Source organism: Corvus moneduloides, chromosome 4 (genome assembly GCF_009650955.1).
Source record: "Corvus moneduloides isolate bCorMon1 chromosome 4, bCorMon1.pri, whole genome shotgun sequence".
Lineage (NCBI taxonomy): Eukaryota > Metazoa > Chordata > Aves > Passeriformes > Corvidae > Corvus > Corvus moneduloides.
Window position 1 is genome coordinate 13484929 of NC_045479.1, and position 18134 is coordinate 13503062.

At 45.7% G+C, this 18134-nt stretch overlaps 1 protein-coding gene across 18 annotated transcripts in view; it reads left to right on the forward strand.

Moving 5' to 3' along the window:
- PPFIBP1 (PPFIA binding protein 1) overlaps positions 1–18134 on the forward strand; it is a 102619-nt gene that overhangs the window by 50202 nt on the left and 34283 nt on the right. For 13 of the 18 annotated variants that reach the window (XM_032105586.1, XM_032105591.1, XM_032105590.1 and 10 more), the window contains 3 exons: positions 5028–5188; positions 7043–7248; positions 17986–18072. In XM_032105586.1, coding sequence (XP_031961477.1) covers positions 5125–5188; positions 7043–7248; positions 17986–18072 — 357 coding nt within the window. In that variant the 5' untranslated portion in view covers positions 5028–5124. Of the gene's footprint in view, positions 1–853; positions 937–966; positions 1210–5027; positions 5189–7042; positions 7249–12584; positions 12864–17985; positions 18073–18134 lie in introns of those variants that run through there. The other 5 variants (XM_032105588.1, XM_032105587.1, XM_032105598.1 and 2 more) reach the window with 5 other exon arrangements.

The following is an 18134-nucleotide window of genomic DNA, read 5'->3' on the forward strand; positions in this document are numbered from 1 at the left end:
GATGACTGCAACTTCTTTTTCATTTTACTTTCATGGTAGGCTGCTCTGGGGTGACAGCCAGCTCTTCGGGGTCCTTTTTTACTCTCAACAGCTCTCAGAAACAAGCCCTAATCAAGGTTTTTAATTTCTGTGTATCAAAATTTCCTGGCTTAAGGAGTGTTACATGTGAATGGGAGAGCTGGGAAACCTAAGTCATCCATCTTATTGCATCATGTTATAAAAATAATCTGTAGCTGATGCTTTATTTCCCAGAACTGAGCATTTGCAGCCCATGTGCACAAAGGGGAAGGCGAGTGGGACAAAAGGCCAGCCCTCCCTTCCTCAGAGCGGTGACATCCAGGGCACGGTGTGTCCTCTGGGCCTCCAGACCTGCCAGCAGGCAGCTGATTCCCTTTAACTCTGCAAACCTCTGGGCTTTAAAGCGTGGTGTGTTTTGCAGGTGGAGATCCAAAATGAGACCACCCCCAAAACAACAAAAAAATGGGCTCAAAGATGTTGCCCCTCGATGCCTCTGTGTGTGCTGTTTGATCTAGGAAAGAGGCAGCCTCTGGGTGGGAAAACTATCACTTCCTACATATGTAAAATGCTTAAGCACTTTTTTTTCCCCCTTCTTTTTTGAAGTCTGCCATCTTAATTAAATATCAGATTTTGAAATCTATATCCAGGCAGCTTTCCTGTTTGTATCCAACAGACTACAGTTCCGTTCACAGAGCCCCTTGTTGGGGTTTTTTTTCCAGCTTTCCTTGTGTTTGTTTGCAGGGCAGCGTTTTGTTTTCTCTGTAAGCCGTTCGGAATACGTCTTCACCAGCGCTGTAGCCAGAGGGTTTGTATGTCATTCAAAAATAAAAATAAAAAATCTCCACCTACTGAAAAGTGAACAGCACAGCCCTAGCAACCGGCTGGTGCGTTCGAACCAGAGGAAGGGACATTAAACAAGTAAGACCAAATTATGTCTTCTCTGTTATAGCCAGGGATGTGGTAGAAATGACAGCTAGTGATAAGATTAATCATAAATTATAGTGGAGAGAGCTGCATTTGTATTTTATTTTTGTTTTGTTTAATGGTGGGCTGTAAACACGGGCTTGATGAAGCAATGCTTGTTCTTGTCAGCATGAGCAAGGTATTCAACTGGGAGCTCTAAAAGGGGGATCTGCCTCTGTAAAAACAGCCCCCCACGCCCCACCTGGCACTGGTTGTGCACACAGGAAGGTAAGTGTTGTCATTTTCTTGGAGAGCAAGAGAAAACTTATTTTAAATAGTCTGTCAGGCAGGGCACTGCCAGTGCTTTCCTCTCAGGTGTGTTGTCGGTGACGTTATGCCAGGGGTGGATTTCATTCATCTGCCTCTCTGTCTCCTGTATGCACGTTGATATCTCATTTATCTGCCATGCCATAGATCCATCTGTGTTAAAATGATGATTTTTCCCCTTCCTGTTTCTGTGGATGAAGGGAATTTAAACTGCTTGTCATCATTAGCTATGCATTCTTTTCCTAAGGAGCTCCATTGCACCCCTCCAAGATGGATTTCTGTTCATGTTACCTGCATGGTTTTCCTTAATCACTGCCAAGAAACAAAACCCAAAGCCTAGAGTTTTCCCTTAGGTTTTATTTGTATTAGACAAAAGCCATAAAGAGGAAGGAGTGGAACATACATATTGGAAAAGCTCTGCTGCGTCAGTGGCCCACTGAGCTTCTCTCAAAGTTTGTGAAGTCAGAGGGTGCCCTTCAGGAGGCACAGGGATTAATCTGCTGGTGCCTTATTGTTGTCCCCTTTCCTTTAGTCCAGAGAGAGCTGTTGATTGCTGATTCGTGTTTCTTTGGCTCCCTCTGCACCTCCCTTTTCCATCCTCTTCCTCCTGGGGTTTGTTGTCTTTTCTGGTTCCATGGTTCCATGCAGTTTGGTCCTTTGCTCCCCTGGCATATGAGGTCCTCTTTGCCCTCTTCCCACCTCTTTCCCGCATGCTGGTGATGGTTGTGCAAAGCCCAAACCAATTCTACTCCTTTGCTAGGGAAGGATACTTCCAATATTATATTTCTATCACAGCAATTTTACTTCGTGACTGCTGGATGTGCTGCACTGTGCTGGGAAGGTGGCCAGAGCAGGATGTGCTGTTCCAGGCAAGTTTTCAATGACCACTTTTAGGACCAAATAACCAGGGAAGTGGGATTTTGTTGCATCATCCCCAGCTGTTCGGCTCAGGGGCTTTTTGTTCTTTTTGATTTCACCTCTTCCAAGTTTCTCAGCTGTGGGCTTGGTGAGGCTGCTAACAGATGCTCCATGAGTGGTGGAAGGGTTTTTGGAGGTCTGTGTGTTTGCGGGGTCTTGCTTCAGTAAGTTTTATCTTAAAATTTCTCCCTGCTGCTCTCATCAGCACAGCTCCTTTGAGAGTAGCAGTGGAGGAAGCTCTGTGCAAACCTGCGTGTCTTTCCTTGGAGGCAGAGCCAGGTAACCTGGATGCTGTTGGTAGCACTGTCTGCTCCTATCAGCAGACCTGTCTTAGGGATTTCTGACAACCACGGACAAGCCCCTTGTTTAGGGAAAGCAAGGAGTGCTTTTTGGAAACATGAGGGGTGGTTGTGCCTGGATGAAGCGCAAGGATGGTGATTTTTCTGTGCCTATGAGCCATGGCTATATTGCACAAGTACAAATTAGCAGTTCCTTGTACCCATTTCATGCATTTCCTAGCCACAAGGTGAGAATCAAGGGGTGCACTGTAAACAAATGTGGTTAGGGAGCACTCTGCTCCTTTGTGTATTTTTAGCCTACATAGACTTTTCCTACCAGCCTCCAGTACTGTGTTTAGTGCTTGATCGTGAGCTGCACTGAGCTCGCTGATGGTGAGGTGGGAGGGCACCACTGGAGGTCTCCAGCCCAGCCCCTGCCCAAAGCAGGGATGCCCAGGACAGGCTGTGCCATGTAGGGTCCAGTTGGGCTGTGAGTAGCTCCAAGGTTGGTGACCCCAAAAGGGCAATCCTTTCTATTGCTTGCCGTCCTCATAGCAAAAAAGCTTTTAAAAATGATTTCTTTTTATTTAGGCATTTTTTTCTCCCCCTTTTTTAATTCTAAAGTGAACTTCCCTGTGTTTTTATGTGTGCCCAATGCCTCTTGCCATGTCACTGGGCACCACTGAGAAGAGCCTGGCTCTGTCTTCTTTACTTGCCCCGTGAGGTGTTTATGCGCTTTGAAAAGCTCATGTGCACTTCTGATTCCCAAACACTGATTGGCTGCTGTGGGTTTGTGGTTGCTTTGTGCTGTTGGTCTTTTTCCACTTAGAGCTGTGAGGAATCAGTGTTTTGCCTGGGGCTACAGAAGCCCCGGGCTTTCTCGTGTGTTCTTTGCCCTTTGAGGGAAATCCACAGCAGATTGTTCACACTCTGCCTTCATAGATACCCATATTTGAGCAGGACCTGATATCAGAGCTAGGAAATCTTAAGCAGAAAAAAAAAAGGAGACTGTCTTCAGTGTTGTCCAAGTGAATGTGTATGCAAAAGCTGCATTATCTGCTCATTTTTATCAGATGTGAAGGCACCAAACCCAATTGTCTTGTAGTGTCTGCATATTCTGGCAGGTCTTATACTGATTGAAGCTGAATATTTGTGTTGTGTTTAAAACTGCGGTCTTTCTCCTTGAAGGCTGAAAGTCTTCAGTTATGATGCTACTGCATTTTTTAAGATTTGCAGCATCTTCACTTACAGGTATTTTGACTGTTTAAAGTTCTCTTGGTTTTTCTGACTCCGATAACCATGTAATAAAACCAGGCATTTGCCAAAAACGCAGCAGTCTTTGTGCTGTCGTTAAGAGGTTACCTTAGGGTTTGGACCTACTTCATAAATAAAACTGTTGTTGTGGAAGATGAAATGTTTATTGGCATTTAAAGGATAACATTTCAGCAAAGCTGGCTGGCAGCCTCCAATAAGAGCTACTTCCCAGCCAGGTCAGACCAATAAGGTGACTCGTAGGAGGGAAAAATCAGTTTATAATGGGGATTTTTGTTTAGGTTTGTTTTTTAGTCGAGTCTCTTCCAGGACTTATGCCAGAGATACTGTGAACTACTTTCTTAATTGGTCTTGTCGGGGCAAATGTCAGCAGTGGTGCAGCCTAATACAAAACCCAAATGGCAGGGTATGCAAAGGTTAAAGCGAGTTTTCCTTCCTGGTGTTTGTTTAGTTCTGTTCCCTAGCTGTATTTATAACAGAGGCAGTCTCATGTGTATTAGATTAAAGCCAAGGCAATCTGGGCTGTGTAGGTGGTTTGTGTGTCCACTGTGCTGGGCTGGAGGGATTGGGAATGCCTCTGACCCCTGCAGCTCCACTTCAGCCAAGTTCCTAAGCACCTGCTTAAATTAACTTGTAGCCTATCAGGATTTCTGGTCTGCTAGTTCACCTATGGGCAGCATGTTGGGCAGGCTTACTTTTCCAGCCTGGTGGAAATACTCCTTTGGGAACCACTTCTGGTTTGTAGAAGTTTGAAAGTGAGATCAGATTGCATTGTTACCATGTGAATCTGCTAAACTCAGAGCAGGGATAGTCCATGCATGCACACTACATCCAGTGAGTTGTGGGCATCTGAGAGATCCTGCCTGTAGGCAGAAAGTTCCATGCCTGAAACTTCTGGATTGTCAGACATCCACAATCTCAGACAAGTGAGTCAGACTTCTCTTTTTCTATTTCTTGGGGAGAAAATTACAGCAGACACGCACATGGTTTATTGCTGAATTGCAGCTCCCTTTAAGTGGTAGAAGGCCTATGTCTTCCCTGTGAGCTTCCTGGAAGTGCCATGTGGGATTTCTGAGGTGTTCTGTGGGATGCCCTGTCAGTAGCATGGACCTGTGGGCAGAGCAGGCCATGGGCCACTAGAAACTGGGTCATCAGGCTGGTGCTTTGATTCCTCGATCCCAGTCCATGCCTGGTGGTGAGCACCTCTGAGTTTTGTTGTGGCCAGCAAATGGCCCCAGTCTTCTTGCTGATCTGACAACAGTGATGCCTGAATTCAGAGAACACACAGTGAAATTAAATTCTCTTTTGCAGATTAAATTGCAGAATTGAGACTCTGGACCAACTCACACCGTCAGCGTTTTACTGCTCCTTATGGTGTAGCTGGTGATTGTTCCTGAGAAGAGAGAAGATGATGAGTGATGCAAGTGACATGCTCGCTGCAGCCCTGGAGCAGATGGATGGCATTATAGCAGGTAAACACCTGGGGCAGGGGTTTATTTTGCTTTTTGGGTCCTCCTTTCTCGCACTGGGAGGACAGAGTTCCAGGCGGAGAAGGGAGTATGCTGAGAATTGCTTTTGGTGCCTTCCATTATAGCTTAGAGTTAACAAATAACCATAGTGGAGGGATTGCACAGACTCTCACAGGCTCCATGGATTGGGTTTTCTCCTGCCCTTTCTCAAAGGGCTGATGGAAGTGGCTGAGTGGTGCAGTTCAGCTTCTGCATGGAGCACCAGGAGAGTCAAGGACAATAGTGGCTACTCTGAACTTCCCTCAACTTGGAAGAGTTATAACATGAATTTTCTTTTCTTTTCTTTTTTTTTTCTTTTCAAAATTGGAATGCTTTGGGTCCAAACACTTGGTTTGGAGCTGCCTTGAACATCTGGATTTTTTATAAGTACCTGTAAATTGTAAGTTGCCCAGGGAGAGGCATCACAAAGAATACAACCTCTGCTTTTAAGCAGAGGCTAGTAAGTTAGAAAATAATGTAAATACCCAACACATAGGAGGGAAAGAGCAAGAAGTCAATAGTCAAAAACACCCTTGCAAGTATAGCAACACAGTTATAAAGTTTTTAGTAGTTCCACTTAAACAATTTTCCTTAGAGAAATATACAGTGTGTGCTTTGTTTGAACAATGACTCTTCTCTGCTTAAAGATATTAAGGACACATAGCAGGAACACATGTAAAGGGGATTCAGTTTGATCATGATGATCTCTAAAAATACATGTAAGCTGTGACTTCAGTAATTTCCATAAGTAGACACTGGTATTTGGATCCGATCATGTATTTGTGTTTCTAAGAGCCCAAGCTGGTTATGGCAGGATGAGGTTTAATATAAAAACAAAATGCGATGTTGGAAGATTTAAATCACCACAGACTTCATTTACCCATGTCTGTGAATGGATCTGTAAAGGAATATAACAAAGGAATATCAGCTCCTGTGCTTTTGAGGTTATTTTTCTCTTTATTGTTTTCAGTGGGAATTTAGCAGAATACTTGGATTTTTGTGGCTTTCCAGATGGGGTGAATGAAAGTTCATGGAAGTGCATATATGGCATATCCTTATGGTTTCTAAAAGTTGACAGCACAAATGAAGGTCTATCATGAACACGTCTCATTGTGCCAAGGTATTACAGAATTAAGGTCAAAAATCAGTGTACTGGAATTACAGTTGGAATTAGCTAGGTTGACTTAAATCAACCTTAATCCTAAATTGATAGTTTCCTTTCTTAATATATAGCAACTTCTAATGTAGGTCAAATATGCATCCTGTGAGTTTATGCAAATGAGAGATTTTTCTCTTTATTAACATGCAAATGTCAGTGCTACCGTGTCAAATTGCTGGGTTTAAAATTTATTCCCTTGCAGAAGCGATTTGGTCTTTTAATTTATCTTCATCTTTTTCTTTATTATTTTAAAAAATTTCCGGTACCTTGGAGCAGCATAACATATTCCTGCATGGAAAACTCAGGGCATGCTTTTCTCTGGACGCCATCACTGGAATGTGACTTGGCTCATTCAGTGCCTGCAGGGTGACTCAGGGCCTTGGCAGAGGATGTTCCATCCCTGGCAGCACCTTCTGCCTTGGGAATTCATCCCGGGGAGCAGAAGCCTAGCCCACGCCTCGACCCCATGGGCAGGTTGTGGCATTCCCATTCCCTGTGGACCAGCCCACCTCCTTCCTGCTGGAGCTTCCCTCCCCGAGCACCAGCGCTGAGTCTGGCTGGGATAAATCCTGCCAGGAACAACCCTTGCCCTTTCCCAGCCTCGGGGTGTGCCCGACCCACAGCCCGTGCCTCACCCCGTGCGGTTTTGCTCCCTGCAGGTTCCAAGGCACTGGAATACTCCAATGGCATCTTTGACTGCCAGTCCCCCACCTCCCCCTTCATGGGGGGCCTGCGGGCACTGCACCTCGTGGAGGACTTGCGGGGCCTGCTGGAGATGATGGAAGCGGACGAGAGGGAGGGGCTGCGCTGCCAGGTCCCGGACTCCACGGCGGAGGCTCTCATCGAATGGCTCCAAAGTCAAATGGTACAGTCTCACCTTGTTTTACCTGCACCAGGCTCATTTTGGATGTTGGCTAGACTGGCTTCGTTTTACACAGCTATTTATAAAGCTTGGATTGGGTATCAGGGAAGAGATTTTGGTTTGGAGATACTGCTGTGGAGTCTTGGAAAGGCTGTTGCTCAAATGCCTCGTGCAGTGGGTTGGCCTCTGCTGTCTTTGATGTACCACTGTGCCTCAATCTAGGGAGCAAACAATACTTGGTAACTGCAGTTTCATCTCAGAAAAAGATGGGCAGAAACTTTCTTTTAAGAATCAGATGCTTAGGTGGGGGGAAAATAGTTGGTTTGAATACTTTTCAGTAAAAAGTGGTTTTGGCAGCGTTTTTTCTATGGGGACCACTGTTACTGCTGAGCTTCCTTACCTGATTTATAACATAAATGAGTGGTGTAAGCTCTGCATCCCTTTAATCTGGATACCAAACCAAACTTTTATTTTCTGTGTTTGAGAATTGGCCAGTTTTTGTCACCTTACTTTAAAAATACACAGAAATATAAATGACAAGGCAGTTCTTTCCCCAAGACTTGGTTTTCCCAAAAAATCAGTTATATGAGTGTAGGTTACCCAAAGACTGCCCTGGGAAATAAAATGTTGTACTCACCAAAAGGTGAGTTAAAACAGCATCATTTTTGAAGGAGCTGCTGATTTTGCCTCCAGGTGCCCTGTGACTGGTGAGTTCCAAGCAGGGCCAAGGAAGAGTCCTTGTGCATATGGTGTGTGGCGGGGTAGTGTGGTGGAGGTCCAGGTATGTGCAGGTTTTTGGGAAGCTCCAGCAGTGGAATTCAAGACTTGCTCCCAGAGGCCAAGCTTTGGGTTTTAAGCCAGCCTTGCAGCAGCTGTCACAGCGACAGCGGCGGGTGGGCACTTCTGCATATTCTGTCAAATCCATCCTGCAACCATGGCCAGGTCCTGCTGTCTCACACACTGGGTGTTGGCCAGGGTGACACCGTGCTGCTGAAATTGGGGTGCCAGCCCTGGTGAAGGCTGGGGCTGCTGCAGGGCTGTGGTGGCTCTGTGTTCCATGTGCCCCGTGTGCTGCTGCCGTTGGGACAGATGGCCACCATCGCCTGCTCCCTTCCCAGGATGGGCACTGCATCCCTTGGGAAGGACTCAATCTCCCTGGAGCCATGGCTGATCTTGCAGAAAGTGTTCTTATCTCGACTAATGGATTTGTCTCAGTGCTCAGTTGCAGCCCAGAGGACTGCTGTGTGCAGGGCCGTGTTTGCTGTGGCTGGCGCTGGGCAGCCCTTTGTGCCATCTGCTGTCGTGGGGGCTGAGCACAGCAATGCAGGGACAGATGGGCATCTTGGACTTGCTACTGTAGCCCTTGCAGAAAGATCTGAAGGGAGAGCCTTCTTTTTTCCTTTTTCTTAATCTTTGCTTTGAACTACTCATTTGGAAATGCCTGAAACTTAATGAAGCACGTGGGAGCTCTCCCACTGCCTCCAGTGGGATTTGGATCTCGCCCCCACTGTCAAAGTGTGGCAGCCAACGCTGAGATCAGGAGGAGGAGACAGGAGTGACATTGAAGTCAGATCTTTAAAACAGGCAGAGTTCCTGCTAACATCAGCATTCCCTGCCTGTGTAACATACAGCCGTGAACATCGCTGTAACTACTCACTGCTCTCTGGACATAACAGGTTTCATGCAACTATGGCCTTTATAAACAAAAAAAATATGCCAAGTAAACAGTCTTGGAAACTGCACTCTCCCATGGTGTTCACAGTCATCTGTAGTCCATGTTTAGTGGTGCTGATCCCCTGCAGGTTGTTGTGGAGTAAAGGGGCCCAGCAGCATGGCTGAGGCTGCAGTGCCTGCTCAGATGCATGAGGTAGAGACCAGTCATTGCCCCTTATGATGGCAAATGTGTGATTTAGGGGTACCTGGCTGGCGGGGTCTGGAGTGGGGTCCTTCAGACGTGCACGCTGTGGATCACCTAATGGCAGTGAGGCAGCAGTGGGTTTTTATTGCATCCATGGGCTCAGTGGGAGAGGAGGGGCTGTGTTGTGCCATTCGGTTTAGTGCCTCCCAACCACTGGAAAAGATGTGCAGGGGTTGTGAGTACCAAAGATTGCAGAAAATAGCTACTCCACCTATGCCTCAATTACTCCTTGTTCTGCTTCAAATTACTCCCCTGTACCCTCTGTCATCCTTGAAGCCCCTCGTAGGAAAGACTTAACATTCCACTTAGAGTGTGCTACAGCCACGGGATTTGCAGGTGTCACCAGTGTCACCAGTCCCTGTCTGAGCAGGGAGGTGTCACATTAAGTGCCTGGATGATTTGCAGGAAGGTTTTTTGCAACTTTGCCCCTCCTTGCAGGGGAGGGGCATACACCTTCTTTGTTTGAAACTGGTTTAATCCTCTTGTGTGTGAAGTTGGGTCCAGCAGGATGCTGGATCTGGTGTGTGACATCCCATGCGGGGCTGTAAGGAAGCCTCTTGTGTCTCAGAAGAAAACAAAAATAGTGTTTGCTGCTGCCAGACAGTGTGTCACAGGAGAAAAATCCTCCCCTGGCTCCTGCAGCCAAACCACTGGTGCCCACATTAGGAAAAGGGGATGACAGCAGTCTCCCAAAGTTTCTGTAAAATAGGGCAGAGCATTCAGTCCTGCCATGCCAGAATGGGCTGCCACACGTCCTTGATCCTCTTCCTTTCTGCTCCTCTCAATGGGTCTGTGCAAGCACTCAAAAAGGGCCAGTGGGTTAAAACACCTCGTGCTGCTTTTTGTTTTTTTAACGGGTGGGTGCCAGATGGCCGCGTGACACCAGAGCGCACGTACGGTGCCCGGACATCTGGCACAGCTCTTCCAAGAGAATCTATCGTGTGGTCCCCATGGGGAGCTGGGAAAACTTGTACATGCAGCTCTGCTGCACAAGGAAGTCAATTTAACTATAACGTGTCATTGCAGCTCAAAGCTGATCTCTGCTGCTGAAACCCTGCTCGTGTCTCCTTGTGCAAATGGAGGGCAGGTGAATGTCATGGGTGAAATTACAAATGAGGACATTTGTTCCAAGTCTGGAAAAGGACTGAGACCTTTCTGAGCTCAAACATGTTTGGATTCCGTGCTTTCACTGGGAACCCAGCCTGAAATCCATAACCAGGTCAGAACTATTCCAAAGTTCTGTAGTTTTTTCGGAATACTCTTGATCAGCAGAGATGTTTAGTGTATTCCAGTGTGTGCCTTAATAAAGCATGTGCTGTACTCTGTGAAAATGGAGCTTCTGGCTTCGGTACAGGCAGTCTGTGAGTAATCTCTAACATCAGCACTGGTAGCAAAACCATTTTAAATGAAACTCCACATTTTGCAAGACCAAGGCATCCCCGTTGTGTCCAGCTGGAAGCTGATAGATCCGTGTCTTGAAGAGTAGTTCTCGTAAACCTTGCTCCCAGCCATGAGCACTGCTCCAATTTTTCTTCAGTTGAAACAAACAAGAGACAGTTTTCCTTCTGGTTATTACTTTTCTTGAAAGTGGTTGGGAGTTTTTTTGCATTTTTTTAAAAATACATCTTATGCAACAACTTTCCCAGAAAAAAGAAACCAACTGTGTCTTGTTAAAAAGAGGAGTGAAGGGTAGGAGTGGGTGGACAGTGCCTTCCCACACCTCAGAGCCATTTTCCCCATGCTCCTGATCTGAACTTGTGTATATGGGTCCTGGTGTGTGCCTTCTCCTCTTTAAAGGGTGTGCCCCTGAAGTGAAAAATCCAGGGTAATACAATATTTTTTCTTTAAAACCCTCAGCAAGTGCAGCTGTGGCTTTGGCTTTGGAAGTGACTTTCCCTCCATAAGTGAATTTCTGAAACTGACTTTCAGATCAAGCAAAACTTTATGGCCTCCAAAGGTTTCTTGAATCATATAGAAAAATAGAATCATTAAGGTTGGAAGAGACCTTTAAGATCATCATCAGGTCCAACCACAGAACATTTTCAGCTCATCTGAGAATGATGGTTGAGCTGTGATATCCATAGTGGCTTGTGCAATCCAGTGTGTTGCTGCTGTCTCACAGACCAGCTTCAGATTTTGACATTTTTTCTTTAAGTTGGTTCTTCCAGAGAGTAGCTGGGAGTAAAGAGCGTTAATATGAGGGGATATTAGCGTTCAGAGAGAAATTTTCCTTGCTGGATAGACATAGCTTGTAATCTTACAGAGATATATGCTGACCTATTTGGACAAGAGCGTGATTCCCAAGTGGGGGAAGCGGTTTGGTTAGCCAGAAATCATCTCTTATTCATGGGAAAAAAAAAAATCTTGTCTTCAAACCCAAGTTTGTTGTTTGATTATCCTGGTGTGGGTGTACAGTGCAGTCATTTGATTCAGCTTCTGCTTATGTTGAGTTTAGGTATCAAAAGGTCCTATGCTAATGTGTGGCACCAGGGTGTTACCACCAAGCAGTTTGAGATCTCTCCTCAAGTTGCAATGTGAAAGGAGTCTTGTGATACCGTGTCAGCCTGTCATCATCCACTCCCTGCTGGCAATGCTTTTGTCCCTGAGAGATCCGCCTCCCAAAGTTCTGGAAACACAGGACCCTGCTTCTTGCTAAAGGTGATCATCCAGATTGCTGTGTTTTTAACACTGGGAGATAATACGGGCTTGTTTATGGTACGCCTTGGCGTGGCATCCTCATGTATCTGGGATGAGTTCTTTGGCAGTAAGAACAACCCATCAAAAATCCCCATTCTCAATGCAAAATGAATCAGTTTGGCTTTAAAAACCCAGCTTCTGATCATCCTTTGCTCTCATGATGTCTCCTGGGTTATTCAGCATTCATGGTTTTGAGATTTTTCTCTATCAGTAGTAGTTGTAGATAATCACAGGACTCTCGGAGCTGGGCTCTGTGGTCAAAAATACTAAGAATTTGTCATGCTACTGCTGGTAGTGGGTCAATTAAAACTTGAACCCGAGGACAGAGGTTGGTTGTTAATGTTGCTTGTTGCATCATTTTGAAGTATGACGTAAACTTGGGACAAGCCACTTGAGAGACCTGGGACAGCTGAGTCAACTTTTTCTTCCATTTTCTCTTGGTGTCTGCAAGTGAATTAATTACTTGTGTTCCTGCAGCTTTTACAATTAATAGGAAAGACCCTCCTGTTTACTTTGTGGTGAGGTGAAGGGGTGGGAGTTGCTTTTTTCTCCTGTGTTGTTGGGTCAGATGCTTTCTGGGAGGGTCCAGAGGAGGGGGCTGCGCTAGTGACAAGAGGGAGGGTGGAGATGCCGGGGCGCCACCTGCGTGGGGCTGTCCTTGCTCCCGGTCAGGTTTATGCTGCTCTGCACCTCCCTGCCTGCATCCTTCTCCTGTGTGTGCTGGGTTGGAGGAGCTTCTTGCCGGGCTTTGATGTGTTAATTCCCCAGAACTGCTTGCTCCGCCTGAGGAGCGCTGCTGCTCCACGGGCTCCGCTTCCCACATCTCCCACTCTGCTCGCCTCCATCCTGGCTGGGTGAGGGGACCTGCTGTCACTTAACCTCGGCTCAGAGGAGCCCGGAGCACTCAGCCTCGGCTTCTGGCGTCCGTGAATGCATGAAAATAGTCATGACCAGCATGGAGTATAGCTGGGACATTCACGGGCACTGCGTCTGGCTAAATAAGGTAAGGAGATCTCTGCTTGTGCTGGCTCCTGCGTTTCTCCCAGTGACAAGCCATAGCTGGGCAACGCTGGGAACGAGCCTCTCATCCTTCTCTTGTACCAGGCACCAGCTGGCTGCTGTTAGGAAACGGAATATTGTGAAAAGGTTGCATCTTCCCTGTTCAGCAGCGTGTTATTTATGATTACAAAATGCTTCAGGTAAATGCCTCAGAGTGAAGGGCTGTGTTCAGCTGCTTTTTTTTCAGAATTCACTTTTATTGTAGTGAAGCCTTTAAAATACAATGTGGGGGCTTGGAGTGGGTTTGTGGTTGGGTTTTTTTTTCCCCCTTCTCATTCTGTGAGGAGGAAGTAACCTGTAAACTTTAGGAAAAGCTTAGCAGCAGGTCTGCTGCTGGAGTGTGTGGAGCAGGCTGCAAATATTCCGAGCAGGGAAGCGGGAAATGCAGGAGAGGCTGGTTTGGGAGGGCAGAGGGGAGCTGCCACACAAACTGGTTACACACCAGCTCAGACAGTATGACCAGTAGGAATTTGGAATGGGATCGATGCTGACAGAGGGTAAAGCTGTCATGGGTCTGTATCACAGGTGGTGGATACTTGGCTTGGGAAACCCGGAGGCTCTGCCCAAAGCACACCAAATGATGCTGAGGTAGCTGAGGCTGGAGGAACCCTCTTGCAAGGGACTCTAAAGCTGAGGGAACAAGCAGAACAGCAGCAGCTTTGTTTAATTGAGCATAGGTAATGTGTATTGTAATGATCTGAACCACGTAAGCATGTTGATGAGCTCTAATTTAACTCCAGATGGTCAGGAAAGAGGTGTTGGGAAAGGCTCACTTGCCCAACTGTTGACTTGACTGTGGTGGTCAAAACAGTCAATGTTTCCCTGCTGTACAGGGAGATGATGCTGTGGAGTGGCAGCTCCTTCTATACAAACCAAACTGCACATACAGCAAGAGCAGTGTGATTTTTGCTGCTTATTTCATCTCCAAAGCAGAAGAGAAAATGAAGGAAAATGAGGGTATCAGCTGTGGTAGGCTAAAAATGAGGTTTATTTTTGAAAGGAGAATTCAGCAACTGAGAGGAAACAGATTTTTTAAATAATTTTTTTTTATTATTAGGAGGTTTAAACCAGCAGCTATTAGAAACTTTCCTGCTGTTTGGAATGCTAACTCACTTCCAGGGAAAAGGGATTAAAGACTGAAGGCAGGCAAGCTGTGAAAGTTTGGTGATGCATCTACTTACTACAGGAATAATTCCCTCCAGAGCAGCATGGATTTTTACACTTAGATGATTGCAGACAAAGCTATACACATGTGTTTAACAGATTAGCTGTGGATTGATCTTGCAGAGTTTATAAGTGCACTGGGTCTGATCTTACAAGGCGTTTTAAGTAAATGCTTGACCTCAAACTTTTGTGAAGCCTCAGTGGCATTGTGACAGTTGTTCTTTTGTTTTTAGGATTAAAATCGGTGTTGGAAAATCTGCACTCTCTTCCCATAGAGCGTTTCGCAATTAATCCCTAAAATTGAAAACACATATAAAATCTAATTAATTGAAGATAGATTTTAAGTTGCTGATGAAAAGGGCCTTCATTGGAAAATGGAAAGCCTTTCTTTCACAGCTAGTAAAATACGTTAATCCTTTATTGGCTTAAATCATACAAATTTGATCCAGAACTACCAAGTGCTCTTAATATGCTTGCAGTTGTTGTTCAGTCAAGTATTTGCTTTTCTTTTTTGCTCCTCTATTTGTTTTATTTCTTTCCTTTTCCCCCCAAAGAGCAGCTGTTGCTCTGCAGGGTGAGTAGTTGTTGGGCTCAGTCTCAGGGGAGGTTGCAGGTTCCGAGGTGGAGAGATGCTCCTGAGGAACACACCGAGTGTTGCTCACCCAGGTTTTGCACACGCCAGGTCTGCTGGCATTTTTCAGACCTCCCTGCAGCCCATTCCTTCCCGTTGGGGCTCCCTCCACCCTGGGTCCTGATGCACTGCTTTCCTTAATCCGGTGTTTGAGCATATTCCCTGTCCATTTCTCTCTCTTCAGTGCTGCCCACTACCATCATTGCTCTGTTCTTTTCATATGTTTCACCTCCCCTCTTCCTTCCTCATCTCTCTGGGAAGAATATCATGCCCAGAATGAACTTTTTACCTTTGAAGACAGTCCAGAGCAAAGATCTGGGAAGGTGGTGTGTGTCCAGTGCCTGCACATCCTGCGTCTCTGCACCACTGTAAGCAGTGCTTAGGCTGCTGCTCTTGGAAATAGCTGCCATGGTCTTTCTCTATCATCCATTCTCCAACTATCATCATTTTTTCCACTGAAACCAAAGTCAGGGGCTTTCTTGCCTTTTTGTGCCTCAAATTAAGAGTCCATCCCAGGTATTATACAGAAGTTACAACACTTCAGGCAAAAAAGTAAACAATTCTTGTGTTGCACACAGAATTTTCTGGGTTTGGTGGGCTACAGGAGGTCTGGTTTTATGCAGATTTTAGAAAATATTTCTGGCAATAGCCAGAAAAGAGATCTTTGCACCCCAGTACACACAGCTTGCAAAACTAAGACGTCTCTGCAAGGTTTCTCCCAAAGAATAGATGGACTGCCCTAAGTGTTTGACAGGATGAGAGGAAATGGCCTCAGGTTATGCCAGGGGTGGGATTAGGTCAGATATTATGAAAACTTTCTTTCCTAAAGGGGTTATTAAACATTGGAACAGGCTGTCTAGGGATGTGGTGGAGTCACCCTCCCTGGAGGGATTTAGAAATGTGTGGATATGGCACTTGAGGACATGGTTTAGTGATGAACATGGTGGTGGTGCTGAGTTGATGGTTGGGCTTGATGATTTTAGAGGTGTTTTCCAACCTTAACCAGTCTGTGATTCTGTTTGCACTAATTTTTGTTTTGTGGGAGAGCAGGCTTTGCCCTTGTCCTGTCTGGGGTTCCCATCACCTCTTTGTGATGGCAGTGTGCAGCTGCAGCCTGAGCTCTCCCTCTCTAAATGCTCCTATTTTAAAGCCAAGGCTGTCGTGCTGAGCCAAGCGCATTTTTCCTGAGAAATGTGAACGGAGTTTAACAACAAAGGTGCCTTGGCAAGATGCTGGGCACAATGACTAACGTTCTGCTTTCACACCTCGTTGGTTTTCACAGCATCCTAAAGACATTTTCATCGTGCTGTGAAACCAAGACTTCCCTCCCCACATTTTCTTCCTGCAGTCTTTGGTTTTAGTTAGTTTGTGTCTGGTTTCGCTGACCGGAGCTATCAGGATGGTCAGTGGTTCGGGTGTTGATGAGGTGGCCAGGAGGCAGGGAGTGGAGTCTGTGCTTTGGCAAGGAATTCCATGTTAGCCCCAGCAGCATGGAGGGCTGTCTTTGCAGCTCTGGTGCCTGTAGTGAGGGATGGATACCACTTTCCTACATCAGACACATGCACTGGATTGATAAATGTGTTGTATATTACAAAATACGGATGCTGTTCTTATGGAGGCTGAGAAAGTGCTTGAGATGTGCTGGAGGACTTAAAGGACAAGGGAGCTGCAGAGCAGCAAAAGTAGACAAAACCCTCAGTTCTGTTTTCACATACAACTCAGGTCACAAAATCTGAGGCGTAATCCAGTAGTTGAACTGCTAAAAGGTTTATTTCATTTTGAATTCTTTCACCTAAATTAAAGTGTTACAAAATGGAAGATCTCACTAATCTTGAGTGGCATGAGCTAAATTCTGGTAGAGGTCAAGGGGAAGATACGGCAAACTCAGAAGTTTAGAAGAATTTTGCCCTGGGGCTTAGTGTCTGGTGGTCAGGGGCTTAGTGCTGTGCTGCTAAATAGTTCAGATACAGGGTTGTAATTCAGATCATTGTGATGAGGTACTGGTACAAATTACGGGAGAGCATCCTTTCTTAGTCTGCTGGAGCAAATTTTGGGGGAGATACTATGGTCACCAAGTGAAATTTAATGCTTGGGAGACACTTCTGGTACTGCTTAGTGATTCAAGACTTGCCAGGACACAGCCTGATTTCGAGAGCACTGAGGTGAGGTCAAACACTTTTATCTCCTCCTGTTTGCTTTAGGTTGGATCTTTAAGTGATGCTGGGGGCAGTTTTATTCTTTCAGGCTCAAACAAGGCAGCTTCTCCCACCACCCAAGGTCAGACATGTAACTTAGAAAAGGAGTTTTAGCCAGGAGGTTTCCTGAAGTATGCTCTGTAATAAGGGGAGATTCAAAGCAGGAGCTGGAGCCTTGGAGCTCCTGAGTGGTGGTGGCCTCTCAAGGCAGGGTTGTGCTGCAAGCTCACAGGGGCACGAGGATCAGTCACCCAGTTTCTTTTCATCACACATTCAGGAGGAAATCAGGCCCCCTCAGCCTTGTTGGGTGTCTCTGCTGAGCACCCTGGATTTCAGAGCAGCTTCTCAGACTCCTCTAAGCGATTTATGCCATGATTGGAACAAGACTTGCTTTTCTGAGCCGAGATCTGATTGTGGCATGGATCACGAAGTGCTTTGAGACAGCTTTGAATATGGATAGAATAAAATCCTTCCTGCTGCTCAAGAGCATTGAGGTTATTATGAGGAAATTTGCTGATTCCTCTGGACTCTCCGATAGCATTAACATGTATTCTTGTTTCTCTTTAGCCTCAGGCAGCTTTACAAAGAGATGTGTTTAGAGTGCAGACGTTCACCCATACCCAGTAAAATGTGCCTGATGTTAAAGGATGTCTCTGACTGTGTGTATGACTTTCATGAGGCATAATACACATTTTGTAGATTGTATGTTTGGCTTTTTTCACTTGCTGAATGTCTCAGGGTATTTGTCTCTTTGCAAGTATGGCTTAGTGTTGTATAGCAACGAGTCCAAGTTTTGTTAGCAAAATGCTGAATGCACAGTAAGTGAATTTTGCAGAACTGGGTCACCAGAAGGTTCTTCCTTTCTCATCTTTAAGCCCCTGAACAATCCTCTCCTGAATGGTGGTCGTGTGTCCTTTGTTGACAGTTTATTTGATTTGTAACCCTTAGGGGGCTGGAGAATACATTGAATCTGTTCTTAAACAGTGCAGACTGAAAATGCTCATTAAGGGTGTTGATAACGTTTCATGACACTGTGGTACAATAGCTGACTATGCAATATTTGTTGTCTTTTCCAGACTAATGGGCACATATCTGGGAATGGAGATGTTTATCAAGAAAGGCTGGCTCGTCTGGAAAATGATAAGGAATCTCTTGTTCTGCAAGTGAGTTGTCACCCAAATTATTTTTTTCTACTCTTGCATTCACAAGACTTTCTGATAGTATG